General features: G+C 40.2%; 1 protein-coding gene across 1 annotated transcript in view; it reads right to left on the bottom strand.

Annotated features, from left to right (window-relative positions):
* LOC111849550 (voltage-gated inwardly rectifying potassium channel KCNH7) overlaps nucleotides 1–21177 on the bottom strand; it is a 73168-nt gene extending 51991 nt beyond the window's left edge. Inside the window, exons 1-2 of the mRNA XM_023822557.2 lie at nucleotides 20771–21177; nucleotides 19726–19956 (exon numbers count right to left, since the gene is read on the bottom strand). Coding sequence (XP_023678325.2) covers nucleotides 19726–19956; nucleotides 20771–20846 — 307 coding nt within the window. The 5' untranslated portion in view covers nucleotides 20847–21177. The remainder of the gene's footprint in view (nucleotides 1–19725; nucleotides 19957–20770) is intronic.
* Between the last annotated feature and the right edge of the window lie 305 nt (nucleotides 21178–21482).

The raw sequence follows: 21482 nt of genomic DNA, 5'->3' as shown, positions 1-21482 counted from the left end.
GGATGTACTTCAACCACAGCTGCACCTATCCAGTTAAATACGTTGCTGTAAAACTCAACGTGCAATAACGCTTTGTGGCAAATTAAAAGCAGAACATTTAGCACTTGAGAGTACTGCTCACAAACCGTTATATCCAAATACCGCTCAGTGTCATGTTAAAAAACAACTCAAACAAGAACAAATCGTTTAGCCTCAGGCACGCCTGAAAGCTGAGTGTTCTTGCTGTTCAAAATGCCAAAAATATATACCAGGTTCCCCTAAAAACATTCTGTGTTTCTCAGTCAAGACGTCGACATTAAGCCCGGCTAGCAATCATCTTGACTTGAAAACTGATATGAGAGTTCAACTCTTACCTGTGTTTTATTAATGATCACACACCACACATGACTATGCACCTGACCCATAAAGGAGGAAAAACATCTATATTAAGCATTTCATCTTAAGACTTCACTGATCTTTAGATGAATGCTTAGATGCTTGCTGTCAAAACTACTTATAGCTTAATAGCCAGACCAAAGCAGCAGAGGGCAACCAGCCAGAGTGTTTTAGAGAGGGTGAGTGGTATGAGTTTAGTATCTATCAAGAACAATAACAACAATGCTACAATGAAACAACATGCATTTCTCTATAACAATCAATTTTTTTGCCTGCTACATGAAGAACTACAGCTGCCTATGTAATACATTGGAAGCAGTAAAACAGTGCTTTAGTTTTTATTAGGCTTAGCTAAGATAAGTACTATTTTTATAATTATATTATTGTTATTGTTGTTTATTATTAGATACAGTCAAGTCATTGTGGACTCCTGCTTGACCGTATGAGGGCATTTCTCCAAAATATCCTATCTTCCATCTGGATCTTCTGGCTTCCCAATGGCACTACTTGTATGACATGGAAATTAGTGCAGTAATTTGTTTGTGATACTATAATTAAAAAGAGAATATTCATAACTTTTTCTAGTTTTTTCATAACTTCATGTGCAGGGAGCTGATTATAGCAACATGGAATAATGCTTGCTTGTTCATTAGGCTGCTCTTGTGCAGATAAAGCAGAAGGAGAAGTGATTGGAAGAAAAAGAATCACACGGGTCTGTGCATCAGTCATCTGGATTGCAGTGTTATGTACCCTGTCCTACATGCGAGAAAAACTGCCATGTGACGTAGATGATTTCTCAGGACTGTATCACGTTCTACTACATTAGCGCTGCCGTCTGATGGAAGGAGGGCTCTCAGACCAGAGCTGGAAAACATGGCCTGCACCATGATGGAACCAAAGCACCCTCTTACAGTTAAGACCAGGTACTTAGAGGGGAGAAATATACCTCAGAGATTCGTATCTTTCTGAAAATAACTACTACTTAGAAGTCTTAGAAGTTTCTTGCATCAAAAGAGCCACAAATAGGCCTCTTCGGGTATGATGAACTGTCCTTGCCTGGTGATGTCGCTGAACTGACCTTTCAATGATGCAATATGGTCACAACAGGCATTTAGTACTACAGCAAGTGTAGCTTAGCTGTCACACCTGATAGGCCGATTTAAAGCTGGTGTACGGGGGAGAATTCTCCTCCATAATCTGTTGTTACTCCTCAGGGTGACACTGCCTTCAAGACAAAGTTCTAGTGATATCAGTGAGTCCACAGCACTAAAGATAAGATGGGTATTATGCAGCCATGAAATATACGGTACATATTTCTGGGTAGAGAAGGAGAATAAATAAAGTCAGGATATCCATCTTCCGTGATTTATCCAGTCCAGGGTTGTGGTGAGCCTAAGGCTCGTCCCAAGCAGCAAGTCAGGGGACGCCCTGGACAGGACGCCATTATTATGAAACGAAAGTGTGCAATCTACATTCATAACACATTTTCTTCAGAATGTACTCAGAATCTCAGGAGTGTCTCCTTATTTATTTTTCTCGGTTTTCCATAAAAAAAAATATGACCCCTTTGTTCCCCTTCAGGGAGAACATTTATGCGTAAGAAGAGAATGGAATAAAAGTCTCCCAGCACCTCACATGCAAATTTCCCCTTTCCCCCACCAAGGACACATATTAACAGGGCTCATAAGTGGCTTCTCACATCCAGACTGGCAGCTGCATTAATTAGCAGAATGTTTCCCATTGGACTATATATAACAAGCAAGTGGCAGGTTTTGTGTGGAAAAACTCCTGTAACTCTGGGGGTGTCCTTCAATTTCTGGAATGTTCTGCAATTAGCCAACATGACCCTGTCCCCAAAAGACGTCCAGTCGTCTTTGCCCTGTGAGCTGTGTGTATATGTGCGCATCTGTGTTTACTAGTCCGCACTATTTTCACGTTCATTCCAATGACTCAACGTTTTCCAGATGTGAGCCTGCCCTCACCCAGCATGCAGCGTTGCGGAAACACCGCCGCATGTGACCATGCAAGGCTGCCATGTCTTTAAAGCCTGCCCGTGCTGGCCGTGCGGCTGGGCGAGCGCCGTGGTGTCAGATAAGCCGTTTGGCTCCAAATTCTGGATTTCAAGCACTATGCTGCTTATCTTCATTGGTGGAGATAAAAATATATATATTTTAAATTAACTTAAAATGCACTAGGAATTTCAGTGTGTTCAATTAAGAGAAACATTTATTTAAATGAACTGTAACATTTATAAGTGAAATATTTGGTTATTATATAACAGTGAAAATTATATCGCGTTTTGGTCAGAACTGGCTTTAAATTACTTCACACCCTGCGACCCTGTTCTGGGTAAGTGGCTGGAAAAGAAATAGATGAATTCTTAGCTGATTTCCTAATTTCCTGCCCATGTAGGAAACTATTGATGATCAGATTAGTAAACCAAAATGGACCTCCAGCTGCAGGTTACAGAGCAGGTTCCCAGTACAGAGAGAAAAGAAGGTCACTATATTATTATGGCCCGACTGGATTTGGCTATTTAATCAAACCCAGAATTTTCTTTCAAGGTTTTGGAAATGGAGATACAAATAATACAGTATTATGCTATTACTTATATATTAATTAACCACAAACGTCTTAGTTACAAACTGATCTCATATTAATTCATCATTAATGAATCTTGACATTAATCTCAAGCAATCTGTTTGTTACTATATTAATTCTGTAAACCGGTGTGAACTAATGAAGGACCTACTAAGGAACTACTCAAGGAACTAGTCATGTATAACACAAGTGAAATACTGATCTGTTCATCATTAATGAATCATGACACATCTATTATCTCAAGTAACCGTATTTGTTCATGATTTGTACTTTGTACTTGAGTTATGTATAAGTATTTGTGCCTTGTGAAATAAACCGTTACCAGTTTTTTTTCCTGAAAGAATAGGTTTGGATTATCTTGCATGAACACTAAGGATGGTTTCTCAATGGCCATTTCAAGTCCATTTTAGCACCATAGTTGAATGTAGGAGTGAAATTTCAAAAGAGCTTTAGGGAAACTTGTAGAGAAAAAGCAGATTTTCCACAGATGCTTTATAACATCCTACAGTTTCTCTTAACCTGCAATGCAAAACAGCTAATTTCATATATCCTTAAATATGGTTTGTATCATATAAGATTCATGTACCTTATATAACTAATATTTATAAAGCACAAATACAAGACCGTGCTGAAAAGAACCCATAAAAGAGAGGAAATGAAAGATTGTTTGCAGACTGTTGCAATTGTGCAGTGTATTCTTTGGGGATGCCCTTCATTGTGCTAGAATAAAGTGTACAATTAAAAGTTACTCAAAATCAAGTTATCTGTGTGTTTCAGCAAATATGAACATCAGATTTTCTGAGCCTTTCTGTTTCTATGAATTGCACCAAATTCATGAATCGAAGCAGTTGCACTGTACTCTTGGATTAAGGTTTTGCAAACACTGGTGTAGAGAATTACTTCTTCAGCTTCTCCAACACACTAACCAGCAAAGGGGCCATCAGTGTTTCCGTGATCCTCAGAAAGCACCAGTGCAGTCCTGCCAATTTCCAACTGGATCCCAGAGAGCTGGATGTTGTACAACTGGGATGTTCCCCTCACTGGCCCCCATCACTGCTAGCCAACACCCTTGCGGCAGCTGTGCACATCTAGGCAGAGGTTTTGGCAATTGAGGCATTTAGATGCCTGTTTCCAGCTAGAATGTGACCACCGGTCAATACGTCCATTCTGAGGCTCAAAGTAAACCAGTCACTCAGAGTGCTTATTCCTGCATTAGACCGTTTAACATAAATAAATAAAGACAATCCTCTTCAATAGAGAATCAATTAAGAAGCATGAAGAGTGAACTTGAAATGAAGCAAAAGTGAAGTGGTCTCTGAATTGTTCATAGTTTATGATTGTGTGTGAGTGTGTTTCCTCTAATGGACTAACCGCTCATCCACCCACAATGCCTGGGCTTCCTGGGATGGGCTATAAACACCACAGCTCTGTAATGGATAGGGGGATATAGAAGATGCTGATGAAACAAAACTATTTATATATATGAATAGATATACATAGTGAATGCCCCTCTTTCCAAATGTAATTGATTAGGTTGATCCCAGTGCGGCTCTAAACTGTTGATCTTCCTGAAATCGAAACGGCCAACAAGTTGCGGAGTTGAGACTGTAGACGTTAAATGTCAGTCGGGTGATCTGGAGCACTGCGGCATTAGTATCATGTGCCACGGAGCAGTACCTCCAGTGAAAAGGCTTGCAGTGGGAAAATCTAATTAGTCTGAAAATGAATTTGGTCTTGCCGTCAGAGGATAGCCTTTGCAAATGTCGCTCGCAAAGCGATTTCCGTTTTATCCTGCCGAAGCCGCACGTGACGACAGTGCGGGTGACAGGCGATGAGGGACGGCTGTTATTTGAGGACAAACCGGTCTGATCTACTGACCCACCTTCGACGCGTCAGAATCAGAACAGCATCTACGGGCATCGGACTAGAAGCAGTCTAAAACCATCCATCAATCCATCCATTGTCCATTCATCTGTTCATCCATCCATCAATCATTCGATTTACCCAACGCACGGTCGAGGCTATTCCAGGAAGCATAGAGCACAAGGGCCCAGACACAATGGAAACGCATCATAGGCTGCACACTGATTCACCAAACCGCACGAGAGGAAGCCCACGGCACATGGGGAGGACGTGCAAACTGCATGGGGAGGGATTGTAACCTCCAGCCCTGAAGATATGAGATGACAGTGTTAACAGAGCCCAGTCCAGAAATCCACTGCAATACATTTTTCAAAGGCAGTTGCTGTAGTAGTGTTTTCTATGCAAATATTTTTAATGACGTTATTTTTCTCTCCTTGCAATTTGTTTTTTAGCAGATGACTACAAATTGTGTTGCAGTATTGGCACAAGTTCTGTTTGTCCTCTCTCTCTCTCTGACATCTAGGGAGGAAGAACAACAGAGAGAATCTTGCTGTAATCTATTCTATATTTGTCCTTAGTGTGACTGGAAATATACAGCAGTGTTGCTTAACCCAGTCCCCGGGAAACCCCAGATGGTCCACGTTTTTGCTCCCTGCCAAACAGTCCATGTTTTTGCTCCTTACCAGCTCCAGGTAAACGTGGACTGTTGGACGTCATCAAGGATCAGACTGAGAGTCACTGATATACTGTACAGAGCTGATGCTGGTCCGCAGTTTATATGCACTGGTTTCTTCGTGTCACAACAAAAAGATGTTTGAATAATAAACGCTGGTGTGACACTATGATATGTCCATGAAAGTGTAACAGCTTTTCCAAGTGTGACAGCTTAGTTTCAAAACCTCTCCTAAAATGACCACAATATTTGCAGCAACCATCCAAAACCACCATGTATTTTTTGACTTGACCACTACCCCACCTTGATTGGCTAATTAATACCCCATTGAATTATTTAACAAATCAAGATACTTGATTATTTCATCTGGTGGAGAAAATGAACAAATACATGAAATGGCTGAGGCGTTGGTACACTCAAAAAAATGAGTCGTGGCCCTAGAAACATCAAGAAATAGTTTTAAGTAAAGTGTAACTAAAATATCTGAAATCAAAAGTGTGTTAATGGAAAGCACATACATATAATGTGAATTTAGTTAACCCTTCCTAAATCTAAATAAACCAGGTAAACTATATTTGACTATCCAACACACTAGGTGGCGATAATACAGCAATTTTGCAGTAAAATAATTATTATTGCCACGCCTCCACGAACGTTGGACATGATTTTGGCCGAAGCAGATGGAGTTTGTTCGGTGAGTTTTTTATCGTCTATAGTCCTTGTCGTTTTTTGTGTTAACAGTACGTCTGTCATTTATGATGTAGCTTACATATTACTAAAATCATTTTTGTCACTTTAGCACGTGTCTTCTCTGCAACTTTGCTGATTAACGTTACACTTTTAAATTATTAAGCAAAATAAAACCTTTTTCTAGGGATCAGTGATTTAAGCATAATGTATTTTGTCAGCAATCTGTATTGTCATTTCTTTTGTTTTAGTCGAGACTTAAACTTGAGCTATAGGTGTGTGAACACTCGTACTGTAGCTCAAAGTACTTCTGTTTACTATCTTGCTGCCTCTGTTTAGTCAACTGTCAAAACGTAATAAATGGTGTGAGAATAATTATTATGGACAGTGTGCTGGAAAATACAGAAATTTGTAATTTTGTATGCCTTCTTTTGCAGAATGAGAGCATTGAACTCAAGAGGGACTGTGTCATTAGAAGTCTATGTGTCTACCTCAATGAAGACAGCGACACGCTCATCAAGGATTACTTGGTCAGTAGTACCATTTTACTGTGAGATTTTAAGATTTAACTTGTAATATATTTGTTTTGTGTGCTATGTTTGCTTGTTTGCTCCATGACTCTGTTAGTTTGTTCCACTATTTGGACGTCATTGGTGAGGAAGCTAAGAGTGAGATCTCTCAGACCACCATGGGGATCTCTGCAATTCGCAGTGAAGGTGCTACTGAAGAGGATAAACCAGAGGATGTTGGAGTGGTGACTGAGGGTGTGGAGCTGCTTAGCAAACTGAGAAGTGTTTCCTCTGGGTGTGTCGTGCTTTTTGGAATCATTTACACACTCAACCTGAGATATCCCCAGGAACCTAAATACACATTTGAGTTCTTCCAGAAAGTGCTGATGAACTTGGATGGCAACAAACTGTCCCCAAAGGTTCAGACACTTAAAATCGAGATGCTTCAGTAAGTGCTCACAGGGAACGCACTGGACAGTTGGGCTGTTAGGATCTGTTCTATCCTATTTGTCTATGTTTGTTGTACTTGCCAAAAATATTAGTGTTTTGTTTTCCAGATTTATAATATTTCATAGAAGTTTATTTGAATACCAGTTTTACCTAAATATGTTGAGGAAGCTTTGTGCTGTTACATTTGTACTGTTTGTACTGGGTTTACTGTACTTGGAAAAATGTGTTTTTAATTGTTTTTGAACATGTTTTCCATAAGATATAATAGAAGTTTGTTTTTTGATTACCTGTTTTACTAAAAATGGTGAAATATTATTGTGCTGTTATATTAGTACTGTTGGATTTGCTGTATTCGGAAAAATGTGTTTTTTATTGTTTTTGATAAATGTGGCGATAAAGGTGCAGAACTGTGAATGTCTTTTTGTGATTTATTACATGGAGATGTGAAATCAAGGTTCATAAAAACATACATTAACTTTACTCAATAACTACATATAAACACTTAAGTTTTATGTAAACACATAAGGCTAATGTAAAACTTCACATTAACTCTATGTGCAAGACATAATGATCAAGTAATGTTAAGGTGAAGTTTTAAATAACCCTTATGTGTCTAATTATTAGAGAAAGTTTACATAGGAATTTACATTAAATTTAATTTACTTAAGTATACTCAACATGATAGAAAGAAGACCCTTTACATTAAACTTATATAATAAAAATACATGGAAATTTGTCATGAAATTAAAATACATAAAGTCTCAATTTTTGACATAATTTTTTTGAGTGTAGACGGGTTTAGAAACAAAAGCGCACTTTACTTAGCTTTCCAACAGGATATCAGTAATTTTTTGGAAAACTTCTTGGAAAAAATCTTTATTGTTACTGTTAATTTGCATATCTTATAATGTTAAATTGTGTTTTTTCTGAGCAAATATGCAATCACTAGCAAGAAACAGCCTTAAACGTTCTCATTCACTGCCTAAGACTTCTGCACAGTGCTGTACACACACTTGGCATTACCGGCAAATCTGCTCCTTGCTTTTCTGTGAATGTCACATCTCCCAAGCCCGAAGATGCAGGCGTTATTGATTTTGCATTTTTCCTGCCTGACTCTGTAGCCTAATAGACGGGCTGGTGCTATCGGGAGACTTCAATCCCTGGCTGCTAGCAGACGGCGGAGCTTTATGGAAACACGATACCCCGATTGCTGTTTCCATTGAAAAGTATCGCTCTTTTGGACAATTTTCGGGCAATTGCCTGACTATTCCTTCAATCTCTGTAGTGCTGAGGTTCTCGTAAGTACCATCAGCTGCTGACAGTGTATCGATCAACATTGTAAAAGCTTTATGCATATTGTTTGTAGCTTCAGATTTGAGACGTGGATCACACTCAAGTATTAATGGACTGTGTCATAACTTACAGTGAAAACAGCATTTTTTTACACACTATATATTTTGGCAGGCCGACTGTGGTCATGCTTAGTTATTTAATTAAAAGTCTTTCAGTTTAAATATCAGCTAAGTTCCATTTGATTTAGTCTTATTGCTAACATTGTTCCATCAGGTGTCTGCAGTGGATTTAATTACCATAGATCGGAAGTGTTTGGTCTCTCAACCTCATGTGAAAACGTTACACATCTCCGCAGTCTATTAACTGTGTTAATACATTCTACATTCTCTGTTGCTTACACACCTTTGTTTGATTTGCAGTTGAAATGCTGCGGAATTCTTGCGATTAATGGGGCACAATTTATGTTCTGAGTTAAATGGGAAAGTTTGGAAATGGGAGAGGAAGCAGCTTATGTCATTATTAAACATAAAATGTGCAACCAAAACTATCCCAGGACAGTAGTGGAAATGGAAATTAAAACACAACTATTTACAGATCATTCCAGAAATATCTCTTCAATCTTTTTAATATGTGCAAAATCCAGACAGCTTGGGGGAGAAAATAAATAATTAAAAATATATAACAAATCCACCCTGTGTTAGAAAAAAAAATTGATGGCAGCCCATAATCCATGGCAATAAAACTGGAATCAGTAAGATGCCTTTCCCAGTTAGTAAAGCTCAGGTCCTAATGGTATATGCATATTTATGGACTCAGAGTACTATTTCCAACATCCCTAATTAATAGTTAAAACTTTAAAGGATATTTGATACAATGTATCTCATCAAGCTGTTCATGTGATACAGTTGTCTTGCATAGTCATTCTCAGGGGAAGCCTTGTTACTGTTTTTTTTATTTTTAATGAATCACTGAATTTATGTTAAGATACACAAAATTATTCCCTCAGTCTGCTATGGGGTTGCTTGGCATGCTGGCCAGCAGTGTTGCCTCACGTATCTGAGTTTGCAGGGTCAAATCTTGCCTCGGGCTTTGTTTGTGTAGGAAATTCCTATGTTCTCTTGGTGTTCTGTGGGTTCCCTTCTGCAGACCAAAATCACGTGGTTCGGTGAGCCGGTAACGCCAAGTTGCTCGTAGTATGTGTGTCTTACGATGTGCTGACATCAATCCGGGGTGTTTTCAGTGACTTCCTGTAGTTGGGCCCAGGCTCCCCACAGCTGTGTACTGGATAAGTGATAGGATATTGGATGAATGATGCTCCAGGATGGGCTTTAAATAGCACCAGTGATGATAACCTACATGCTCCATTGCTGTTTTATCTATATAAATTTAGAATATGATTCTAGAAAACTCTATTATATGTCAGAGGTTGAAATAAGTTTTCTATGTGAAAGTATACTGATATTTACATATTTCTGGAGTCTATGCTCCTCATTTTTATTAAACGAAACAGATTTTTCTTTTCGTTTCAGGATTATGGGCAAACGTGAAAGTTTATTCCTAGATATTTACATGTATTTATTTAGTAGATGGTTTAGTCAAAATTATATATAAGTGAGGAAGGTTTGGAGTCAGAGATCAGGTCCATCAGCATCCAGCCCCCCCGGAGCAGGCAGGGTTAGGGACCTTGCTCAAGGGCGATATAATTACTCTGCTGGCCACAGGATGCAAACCCATGACCTTCTGGACACAGGAACAAACTTATAACCATCTAAGCTATTACCCACATACATACGCCAGTCAAAGTTCACCTGCCAATAGATTCCAGAGCATGTCAACAACACTGCAGGTCAGGTTTTAGTTCAAGGGTAAAAACTTTCAGTGAGGCTTCCTAACAGTGAGGCTTCCTAGCTCATAGTACATGGAATCATCCTGTGCTATTAGTTACCACATATTTTAACCTGATCCAGCTAAAGAACCGACCACAAGGGGGTTAACCTGCTGACTTCGGGAAATCCCATTCATCCATTTTCCATGTGCATTCATTCAATTATTCATTCATTCATCCCATTTGCTTATCCACAATAGAGTTGCACTGAACATCTTTTCCAGGAAACATGATGGACGTGATCTAAGGGAAACTTTGATGGGAAGGCAGTGCATGTAAGACTGTCTGGTGACCAAAGTGCACAATGTGAATAACATTTATGGCTGGAATTCAGCCTTAAAAACGCAAGACAAGATCTTAACTCAAAATTTGTTAGATAGCAGGGGGTGGAGGGTTACAAAGAATGGAGATCTTCAAAGATTTTTGATCCATTTGAAGCAGCTTAACATAACCTCTTCTTGTTTTTGTCAGAACGATTGAATATGTACAATGAGGCGCATATTAAATGGTCTGGCTGAGTGTGTGTGTCCTGCAGGTGTTTAATTGAGTACAGATGGTTGGCATTGTCTCCGAATTGGCGCGTGCTTCAGCAAATGAACTGTAGCGTGTTCACATACCATCATGGTGTGAATTTCATTCTGAAGGATTGTTTTTTTTTTTTTGCATTATACTGCCTCGGGGTGGGGGGGGGGGGGGGTGAAGCTGCTTACTTCCTGTAATATATTGCAAATTGTTTCTTTTTTCATCCGTAGAGCAAAAAATAACTTTAAATACTCTGCGATTTGTGACAGGCCCTGGCGGAACAAAAAAATACTGCACAGATATTGTATCCTCAACCTTGAGGTAAAGACTTAATGTCATTGCGGTGCTGAGAGAGATTCCTGCTGTTTTGCCTTCAGGCTGTATGAGCAGCTCAGTGAAGTTTTTAGTTTCCTTCAGTGTGACTGTTGATATTACTGAGCAGTAAATCTACAGTAAGGTCGTAAATTTAGGTCTTATTAATGGCGGTGGGGGAAAAAAACATCTATATCATGGGTTTATTAGAAGATCATATTTTTATAGGACATTTTGTTGATCATCACCGACTTGGAGGCTCGATTTAGGGATCGTAAAGAAAAACAATAAATATGTTGATTTATAGGTATATAAATGGATATGGAGTTTGCATTCCCCTTCACTAGGATTATGAGTTCATGAAGCAAGGCGAACGTGCAACTTCTCTGGCTGCGGCAGATGGAGGAATGAGAGGATTTCAGCCTGGTGCCTGGCGTGTGGGGCGACTGAAAACACACCGAGATGGGTAGCATAAATAAAAGCAGGTCAGGTGACCATCGTCAGCGAGCTAAAATAAGAACATTCGCTGCGAAACGATGGGGTATTTCTGAGAGAGCACTTTCATATATTCTAAAAATATCCCTCCCAGCTACTGACTTCCTGAGGCAGCCGGACATCTCAGCGCTGCCAATCAGGGGGGAGGCTGCACAGCTGGACAAGGGACCGGGGGCACCAGAACAGGGGGCAGTTGTCTTGGGGGGGCACTTCTGGCTGGGTGTCTCCAGGCCGCACAGACTCATTAAAGCAGCTGAGACTGACACTGTGTCTTCCATCAATTTTTAATTGGAGAATTATTAAATCTGACTATTGGCTGGCATTCAGTGAAGGCTTCCTTTCACTGTGATATCGCAAATTGTTTCTTTTACTAGATGTGTTGCAATATTCAGGGTTATACAATAGGGCTGTGATAGGGGTCAGACCTACATTCTGCATTGCAGAACGTTTCATCCGCCGCTTCTATATTGCATGAGCAATCGATCGATCAAACCCTGCCCTTTGAGGGAGCCATTCTGCTGCTACGAAGCTACCATTAACCAGAACAGACTATAATTCTTCCTACTTATATAGCCACAACCAGGGCAATTCAAGTTAAATAGCCTGTACTGTATGAGAGTACAAAATGATGACCCAATATGGGTCTCGAAACAGCAGCACGCTGTTCATACCCTAACCCACTACTACAACTGCTGGCGTTGTTCGCTGACCTACTGTACCTTCACACATGGGAATGTGTAGATGTTTGCTCCCAACTCAAACTTGTTCACATGTGATCGGATTGCCAGCATAACCGAAGCAAAGTCAAACAAACAAACAAACAAACAAACAAACAAACAAAACACAAGCAAGAAGATCGAACAGACCTCTCCCTTAAGTCCTACACAGTAAATACTCAATCAAACTGAAAAGATACCAGGTGAGCAGTGGTGCCGAGTAGCACAGAGTGAAGTCGTGGCTGGCTGTGTAATGCTAAGGCAATTTGCAGTTTGGCACTATAATATTTTAATCAAGATGCTTCAATTCTATCTCCTATCCAGTTATATATAATTATGATCGTAGACCTAATGACATCCGATGGGCAACTAACCAATGCAGTTCATTTATAAGAAGGACAGTAATAATGACCGAGAGGCATTTCCTCTCTGGCTGAACCTGAAAAAGCAGTTATGTAGAATTAATAAAGTAATTTTACTTTTTTTTTCTTTAGTGATATATTCTTATGGCATTCAGGAGTTACAATGCTAAGAACATTCACCACAGTCATTAAGAGAGCATCCAGGAGCCATTAAAGGAGCTTTTTCTCATACTGCGGCATTAACATTGTTAGAGGTAAACCATAGTCATAACATTACCATCATTTTCCAAGTAGGCTGAAGCTAAAACAATAAATGGATGAATATAACAAAGCATTTCAGTATGCAAATGACAGGGGTTTTGTATGGCACAAAATTTTCTGTGAAACAGTAAATGACTCGGTCTTGTAATACGTTGGACAATGGCATCGTATTATGGAACCCATATGGAATTTCCCATTTTCGAGATTAATCTCTCATGCATGGTGCCTTTGGGTTAGCTTTGTCAGATAAAACTCCAAAAATGGCTTTAGGTGTGACTTGCCTGAATAGCCTTCGGAATGATCCGATTTGGACACTGTAAGCAATCTCGTAATTATGGATCTGTACTATAGCAACTACCAGAAAAGCTTTGTTGGTGGTGTCACCTTCTGTGGGGGGGGGGGGCGCGGGGTTGAACTTCCATGATTGAATCAGAAAGAATATGATTCTATATTTGCTGCTGGGACTCCGTTGCTGTGGTGATGTTACACCAAACCCCTGGTAATTGCACAGTGCATCTTTCCATTGTAAGGAAACGCGCGGTAGCCAAATGATAATTGACATGTGGCCACAGATTATGTGCAAAAACACTATTTGTATTTGTTTCCCTCACACACACCCAATTTGGAAATCAACATTTGTTTAGAAATCAGAAACAATGGATTATTTGGTATGCACTATAACCGGCTTACATTATTCTGTTAAATTTAAAGTCAGACCCTGTGACCTGAATGCATCCGTAAATGGCCAATGAAGAGTTTATAAGATCCCCTTTCACATGAATAAACTCCTTGATATACCACAGGGACAAAGAACACAAATCTAATTTTGCAGGTCTTTCTGTTGCATGACCTTTCCAACTCCATGCAACTACTTGGAGTCCTTTGGAGTTGGCTGAGCTAAAACTGCAGTTTATTTCCTGAAAGAAATATTAAAGTGGCACTTGTTTATGTTAGGAAGGAATAGGATCGAGATGTTTAAATTAAGGCAAAGTAACACCTCATTATACGGAGCATGAGTCCGATGGTACTGTGTTAGCATTGTAACCCCTCAATCTGCAAAAAAAAAAAACACAGCCTAGAATAGATCAAAGATTTTATTGTCAGCTCAGAATGTCAATAACCATCATGGCAAGATCTGTTCTGAATTATAACCCAATATCTATGCAGTTACATCTCTCCATAGCAGCTTATCTTAGTACATGAGCAAGCACAGAGAGAACAAGCAGATTCCATATACAGAGAGGGAGTGATTTGGGGAATCGGAAACCCCCTATTTTTGATGTGGAGCAGTAGTTCCACATACTGAGAAACAGCTACACATATTTGTCTTAAAGCACCAAAAGTTTGTTTCCTACAAACACTTTAAGCACCGGAAAATTTTCACAGCTTCGGGAATGATGTCTGATGTAAGCCTATTGGTGGTCCTTGGCTATTCTTTTGCATCATCTGAAAATAGAAGGTTTTTACACTGAAATTTTCAGAAGACTTGCTAACTTGAAAGAACATAGTTAATATTTCAGACAGGTCATCCTGTTTCAGAAAGATGGATCAATCAGAAAGAAATATCTAGTTGAGGTTAAGTAAAATCTGAATGTTCAGAGAAAGAATATGTCCTTGGTGAGTTGTTACCTCAGGCTAGTGCTTCATAAAGACAAAGACTGCCGAACTGAGGTCTATGAAGGAAAGCTGCATTTAAAAACTTGCCTCTATGAAAGAAAACTGCAATTAAAAACTTCTCTTGTCTCTTTATTTTGGCATAGATTTGCAGAACGGATTCACAAATACTTCTCTTATGATTTCTATAATGCTAGATGTAATGGATAAATAATCATGTATATAGAAATATATACATATTGACACAAACATGCACACACGGACGTGCACACACACACACACACACACACACACACAACACAAACACACACACATTAATAGTCCAAACTGAGGAAGACATGAAGTATAGTAACCAAAGAAGTATAATGAAACAAGTTGTCTTTGTGCAACCTGCCATCCAGGACACACACGATACACCAACACCTCACACGTGTCCTAATCCTAGCTGTCAACACGACAGTGGGTTCACACAATAGAGAAGATCCTTTTTCAGATTCTACACACTAACACCATATGGCTCCTCTTTTATCAGGATTCACCAGCAGCTTCAGTCAGGCTCACAGTGTAAACTCCATGCATAGGCTGAAATGGCTGCATGTTTTCAGCTGAATTTAGCTCCTAAAAAGTTTCCCCTCACCCCTTCTGAAGTCTTACACTCATTCCCAGTAGACAGTTGGCAAATTACCTTATGTATAATTATGATTTCTTTTACTGGATTTTTAAATGAAGACAAAAACCTTAATTTACCTAAAAGATGTGCATCTTAATAATGCTGACTCATTCCATCACAAATTCTAGGATCTAATACAACGTCTCCCACTGTAATTCTTGAAGATCCAGTCAAAAAAGCAAAAAGTACGGGTTACTTTGCCACACCATGTCTGCAAAAGGGGGTAGTATTTCAGTGATTGGCCAACTTACGATGCTGTCGTGACTCGAAGATGGAAATCCCAAGAAACTCCGGTGCACCTGACACTACTGTACCCACATCGCTCATTTAATATTAATGGGGTGACCTCAAGCATGGCACAGTCCCTCCAGGGGTAACCCTATTGCCTCATGACTCCCGGGTTGGGGGTTGAAATAATGCCACCACTCTGTATATGAAATTTGCCTGTTCTCCAGTCGATGTCTTGAAATTGCCTATGGTGTCTATATATGTCCTGTGATGGACTGACATCCTGTCAGTTGACGTGCTATCGTTTTTATGTTTTGGCATTATTTTATCGTACTATATCACTAGGTAATCATAATTAAGCCAGTGGGGATATCTTATAGGGCCGTCTGCATGGTCTGTATCGCTGTCAGCCTCACTCGTGTATCAATGGGTCCAAACTGAGGATGTTTGTTACATTCTCAAATCGCAAAGTGACGTTTCCTCTAATCTCCCAACTTCCCTCAATGGATCTTTCCCATCTCCAGTAACCCACAGCACATGCAGCCTGTTGTTAAAAAAAAAAAAAAAAAACGCATTAAGGTTAATAAGATTCCTATTGCTGGTGACTTTACAGTGAGGGAGCAACGCGCTGATACTGTGACACAGGAAAGTGGCTGAGTCAGCTACACTATAAAATGGGCCGGAGCGCCATATTGTTGGAATAACTACCTCCACATCCTTCCTGTGGTCAGATTTTGACATTTCCCGGCTGGCAGTCAAAACATAACAGCACAAGAAACCCTCAGCGTGAGAAATCCAGACTCTCTTACATCGAATCTCCTGATTGGAGCCTCTAACAAAATTATATGTCAGCAAGAGAGCTAATTTTTCCCTAAAACAAAATTACTGACATCAGAATAGAGCACACCAACCACTCAAAGAAGTGTTTTTTCTCCATCTTTTCCAACCATATGGGAGAAACCTTAAATGCAGCCATTAGTTTCTGGATACCTGTGATATCGATGTGGTATCGATGTCGGAGAGGCAGACATACTGATGAATTGATGCACGTGGAAGAGATGCTTATTTTTAGATGCTGCCTGTTCACCTTGTGTCTGCCTTCCTCTTGAGTGTAACTCTCCAGGATAGATTCAGTGAACTCCACCTGCCCTATGAATTAGAGTCACCTCTGAAAGTATATGAGATGATGAATAGCGGAGAGTAGCTCAGACAGAGTGACTTGAATTTGCTGAACTCCCCTTCCCGCCTCTGAATGCTGTGTAATTTTTAGATCAGTTACTGGTGGATATGATGTCACAACAGTCAAAACCAGCATGCAAGATGTTTAAAATTAAACCTCATAATCTACAATCCAGAAAAAAATTACTTGTCTCAATCAAATTTGCCGAATTCATCCATCCATTATCCAGTATAGGGTCACAGTGAGCCTGGAGCCTGGCCCAGGGATTGTAGGGCATGAAACAGGGGACACCCTGAATGGGATGGCAATCCAACACAGGGCTCAGTCTCTCTCTCTCTCTCTCTCTCTCTCTCTCTCTCTCACACACACACACATAGTTACTCACTACAAAGCTACTACTGCACCTAGAATACTCAGAGGACTTGCCTAATTCAAATTTTCACATCTATGTCAATAAATATACTATGCTAAATCTGATTCCTGCCTCAGTATTTTACTGTGGATTTCCTAACAGATTTACAGGGGATTAGAAGAATGGTCATCTTTTAACTTGAGGATTGAAAATATCAATCCCCATGCCAGTCCTATAGCTGCGCTGAGGTGGGTTTGTCCCGCATGATGCATAGGGGATACCACAGGCCTGCGTGTGGTCAATTACAGGCTCTGGGATTGCATTGAAATTACACCAAAGATCCTGGATCTCATGGGAAAAAAAAAGCTGGATCTGACCATTTTCACAAATTGCCCGGATTCAGAGAAATGCAACTCACTGCAGGGGTGAGATGTTTGTGCACCTAATCTGCTCAATCATAAAACAGTGGTTCTGCTATAGTGTAGTTTAACACATCATTAGGACAATGATGTGCCCAATTCAGCAAGGTACACAATGGACTCCCCCAGAAGGTCAAAACTTTAATGTTCTAACCTGTTACGCTCCATTGACAAATCTGCTCTTTCAGTCCGACTTCATGCTATGTAAGACTTGTATGTATCTGAATCATCAATAGACAATAGATGTAGACAATATTACTATATAACCAAGAGAAATCCTGCACGAACAAAAGGAAAAACATAGAAATTCAACACATGCATAGAGCAGGGGATTCAAGCCTACAAGACTGCAAGGTAAAAGGCAACTGTGCTAACAAACCACCAACTACCATATAGCGGTTTTGGTTTGTAACTATAATGTAGTAAATTAGGTGTGACAGAGACACCCCTAGTAGAGGACCTAAGATAAGGTAGGCTCTTCTCCATGCCACGGCGCTGCAGCCCTCCTTCCCCTGACCTCATATGGCCCCCCGTCCTCGTCTCAGGCGATTTGTTTCAGGAGTCGCGTTTATAATGTTACGCCTGAGCTATCAGGCTGGTGGGTCTGACATTCAGCTAGCGGCCATGTGTCGTGTGTCCAACCTTGAACCCGGCTTCTATCTCTTAAGCTCATTTTTCAGTATTAAATACGTTTGCTTACAGTCAAACGATGCTTCAGTGAGGTGCCCTGCTTCACTTGCTGTCCAAATTGCATCAAAGCAAAGCAAGACGTTTCTTTTATCTCCTGATTTGCATTAAAAACGAAAAATAAACTGCGGCCAAGTCACCACCCCCCCCCCCCCAAAAAAAAACTAAAATTTGAATTTCAGCTGTTGTTTAGAGGGATATAAATTACTGTAATATAATATGTAATGATCTCTTTTGAACTTGGTGATGCTATACTTTTGCAGTTTCCACTGACGATGCCTCCGACGTCCTGTAATGATTGGCACATCTTCGAGGCAGAGAGATCAAAGTGAGAGGTCCCAGCTGTGTGACACCATTGATTAAATCTACGCTGCTGAATCCCCCTAAACAATGAAAACGCCATAGCTGTTCCAGCCTGTATATGTCTAATAGATAACGTCTCCATTATCCTCAGTCACTGACAAGTTGGACGGACTGCAGTCAATCCCAGATGAAGCAGGACAAGGTGAAGCGTTTGAGCTGTAGCTGAAAAGTGACATTTTACAGCCTTTTGTGTCATACATTTTGTTGTTCTTTACATTTTCTGATTAAATATTTCCTTTCCATAGTTTACAGTTTGCCCCACAAAGAGTTTGATGATGCATTTGATAAACATGGTAAAACACCAGTGTTGATTATGATGGTTCTACCCACCCATCTTCAAAGTGCTTATCTTGCTTGGGGATATCGTCAAAAACCTCATGGTGGAAATCTAGGGTACACCCAGGATGGGCTGCCAGTCCATCATAGAGAGCGTACTCACATGCACACACAATCATACATTATAGGCAATTCTTTGGGGTCTCTAAGACCCTTAACCGCATGCCAGAGGTGGAATTAAAACCGCCCCAGCCTTTAGGTCCGTAAGGCAACAACACTTCCTCCTGAGTCACTTCGCCACTCTAGGTCATTAGCTGTTGAGTAATTACCAAAGCTCTATTTTTACTAATGCCAGGTACCGTCCATGTTCCCAAAAGCAAGTCCAAGTTGCAGCCAGGTCTGACATTGGTTCAGTGCTCCATGGTGTACCTCTTCTAAATTTACAGGCTCTCCAAAGTGACCCACACGTTTTTTTTTTCCCTCATTTGCTTGGAGTAATTGAGGTTAAGTAGCTCATTCAAGGATACAACGGCCAGGCTTCTCCTGAGACTTGAGCCAGCAAAGTTTAGGTAACGAATTCTCACCCAAAACCACTTCTCTACTTCTGTCCCCTCAAAACGGTGTGGTGTTCTAGATGCTGCAACGGAGTTGTTTCAGACTAAGGAAAACATCTCACCGCCTGTGGGTGTCTGCACCATAAACTGTGATCTAAAGGATGCTTCAGAGAAACTAAATCTCTTACTAGCTTGGATTTATAGAAAAACAAATGAAACAAAAGTCAATATGCTTTTATTTGTCGCCTTATCAGATTACTATTATCCTAAACATCACCACATTCGTTTGGTTGTAGTTATCGCTGTAGTTAGTTATTTCGGATTACCCCAGAGGCCACAAACTCCTCCCTCCGTGACCCAGAATAACCCCAGGCTTACCGTCCTTGCGATGGTATGTGATTTCCACCTTCCTCTCCTCAGAGCCCAGCACGGCCTGAGCCACCTGTGCGATGGCGTGCCTCTTGGTGAGCTCGCCGTGGAGGAAGTCACAGGTGCACGGCTTCTGTATGACGTCCGACCTGGAGAAGCCTGTCATCTCACAGAAGCCATCGTTACAGTAGATGATGGCACAGTTCTCCACTCTGGCGTTGGCTATGACGAACCTCTTGTCTAAAATAAAGCAATATGTATTTTGTTAATGTTTCCCCACCATTTTTAAGAGACAGATTCCCTGAGGTTTTGAATTGCCTTATATGCATTCACACCTACAATGTGTGTGTTTACCTTTCACATAGGACTACCAATAAAATGCAAAATCACAGGCGGACTAATCATATAAATCAATTATAATTTTCTTTTTAAAAATATTTGAACTTTTGTGTACGTAAAAAAATGAGAAGAGAGTAAAATTAAGATTTTACATCAAAACATGTTATCCATAATTACGATAATGCATAACGTGTGAAAAAAAAAACTCCGCCTTATTATTTTTTCTAAATAACTCAGTTATTTTTCTAAATAACTGAACATGTAGCGTAAATAAGTAAATATGTATTCAGGTTGGTTTTTGAATGCAGTGCTCAGTTAGCATGTAATTGATACTCTGATAAATAAGTGCGGTGGATTTGTCAATGACTGCAGTCAGCGATGTTATGTCTCGCAGTTAATACTTGTTCACGAACTGCCTATTCTCGGACGTTCTTACGAATTCGTCGATCTGTATCTCTAGATAGTTGGATCATAATGTTAGTCAGAAAACGTACGTTGAAGTTCAAGTTAAATATCGTTTCTGTTCTCTTAATGAGCATATCACTTAAAATATTTTCGTAAGTTGCCTGGACACTCTAACGTTGCCATTAATTTCCATATTTACTTTTTAAAGGCAGAAACACAAGGTAAAGCCTTTTAAAAACATGCATCGTATCGTGCTGTGTACTTTGTAGCTTAAGTGTGCCATAGAGGGGTATGAACGCACGGTACTTACTTTGTCCCTCGAATTTCCTTATAATAATGCCCAGAAACGTGTTCTGAGGCGCGACATGACCTCTCCGAACAGGCATGATTAAAAAATATCTTCAGCCGCTTGAGTGTAAACCCGTTTTAACTGTGATCTTTTAAGTTACTGCCGATGTAGCTTGATGAGCTCCCGGTTGTCACAAATCATCCTCGGCGCACGCAAATCTCCCACTTCGTGTGACCTTTCTCTTTTTATTTAGCTGCGCTCCCGAAAGTGAGCGCAGATCAGCCGCTGCAAAGCCCAAGGCGACGCCGGAATAAGGAATCGGGGGAGAGAAGGTGTAGTAAGATTTCGCTTGACGAACATCTCAGATCGTTCTAAAAAGAGGGATGCGATCCTGCCTCTCGCAGTTACGAGTGTGATCGCAGGCTACGGAAGACTGATGCTGATCTGTCGTGGGGAGTGACGTTACCCCTCGGGGTTTAGTGCGCGGCAGTCAGCTGTGGCACTTTAGCCGAGGTTAATCAGTTCAGAAAGGAACATGTGTATGATGTTTTCAAAAATATGTATGCAGGATTTATGCAGGTAACTGCTGCAAGGCAAACAGCACGTGGATTTACTTCCCGATCATGAAACGAAAACGACGGATTTAAAAGATAGTAATAATAATAATAATAATAATAATAATAATACCGCTTTAGTGTGAAGCCTTTATGTGTATTATATTATGAAAACGGAT

The sequence above is a fragment of the Paramormyrops kingsleyae genome, chromosome 1 (assembly GCF_048594095.1).
Source record: "Paramormyrops kingsleyae isolate MSU_618 chromosome 1, PKINGS_0.4, whole genome shotgun sequence".
Lineage (NCBI taxonomy): Eukaryota > Metazoa > Chordata > Actinopteri > Osteoglossiformes > Mormyridae > Paramormyrops > Paramormyrops kingsleyae.
Note: the sequence above shows the minus strand (reverse complement) of the source record. Positions and strands in the feature narration are given on the sequence as shown.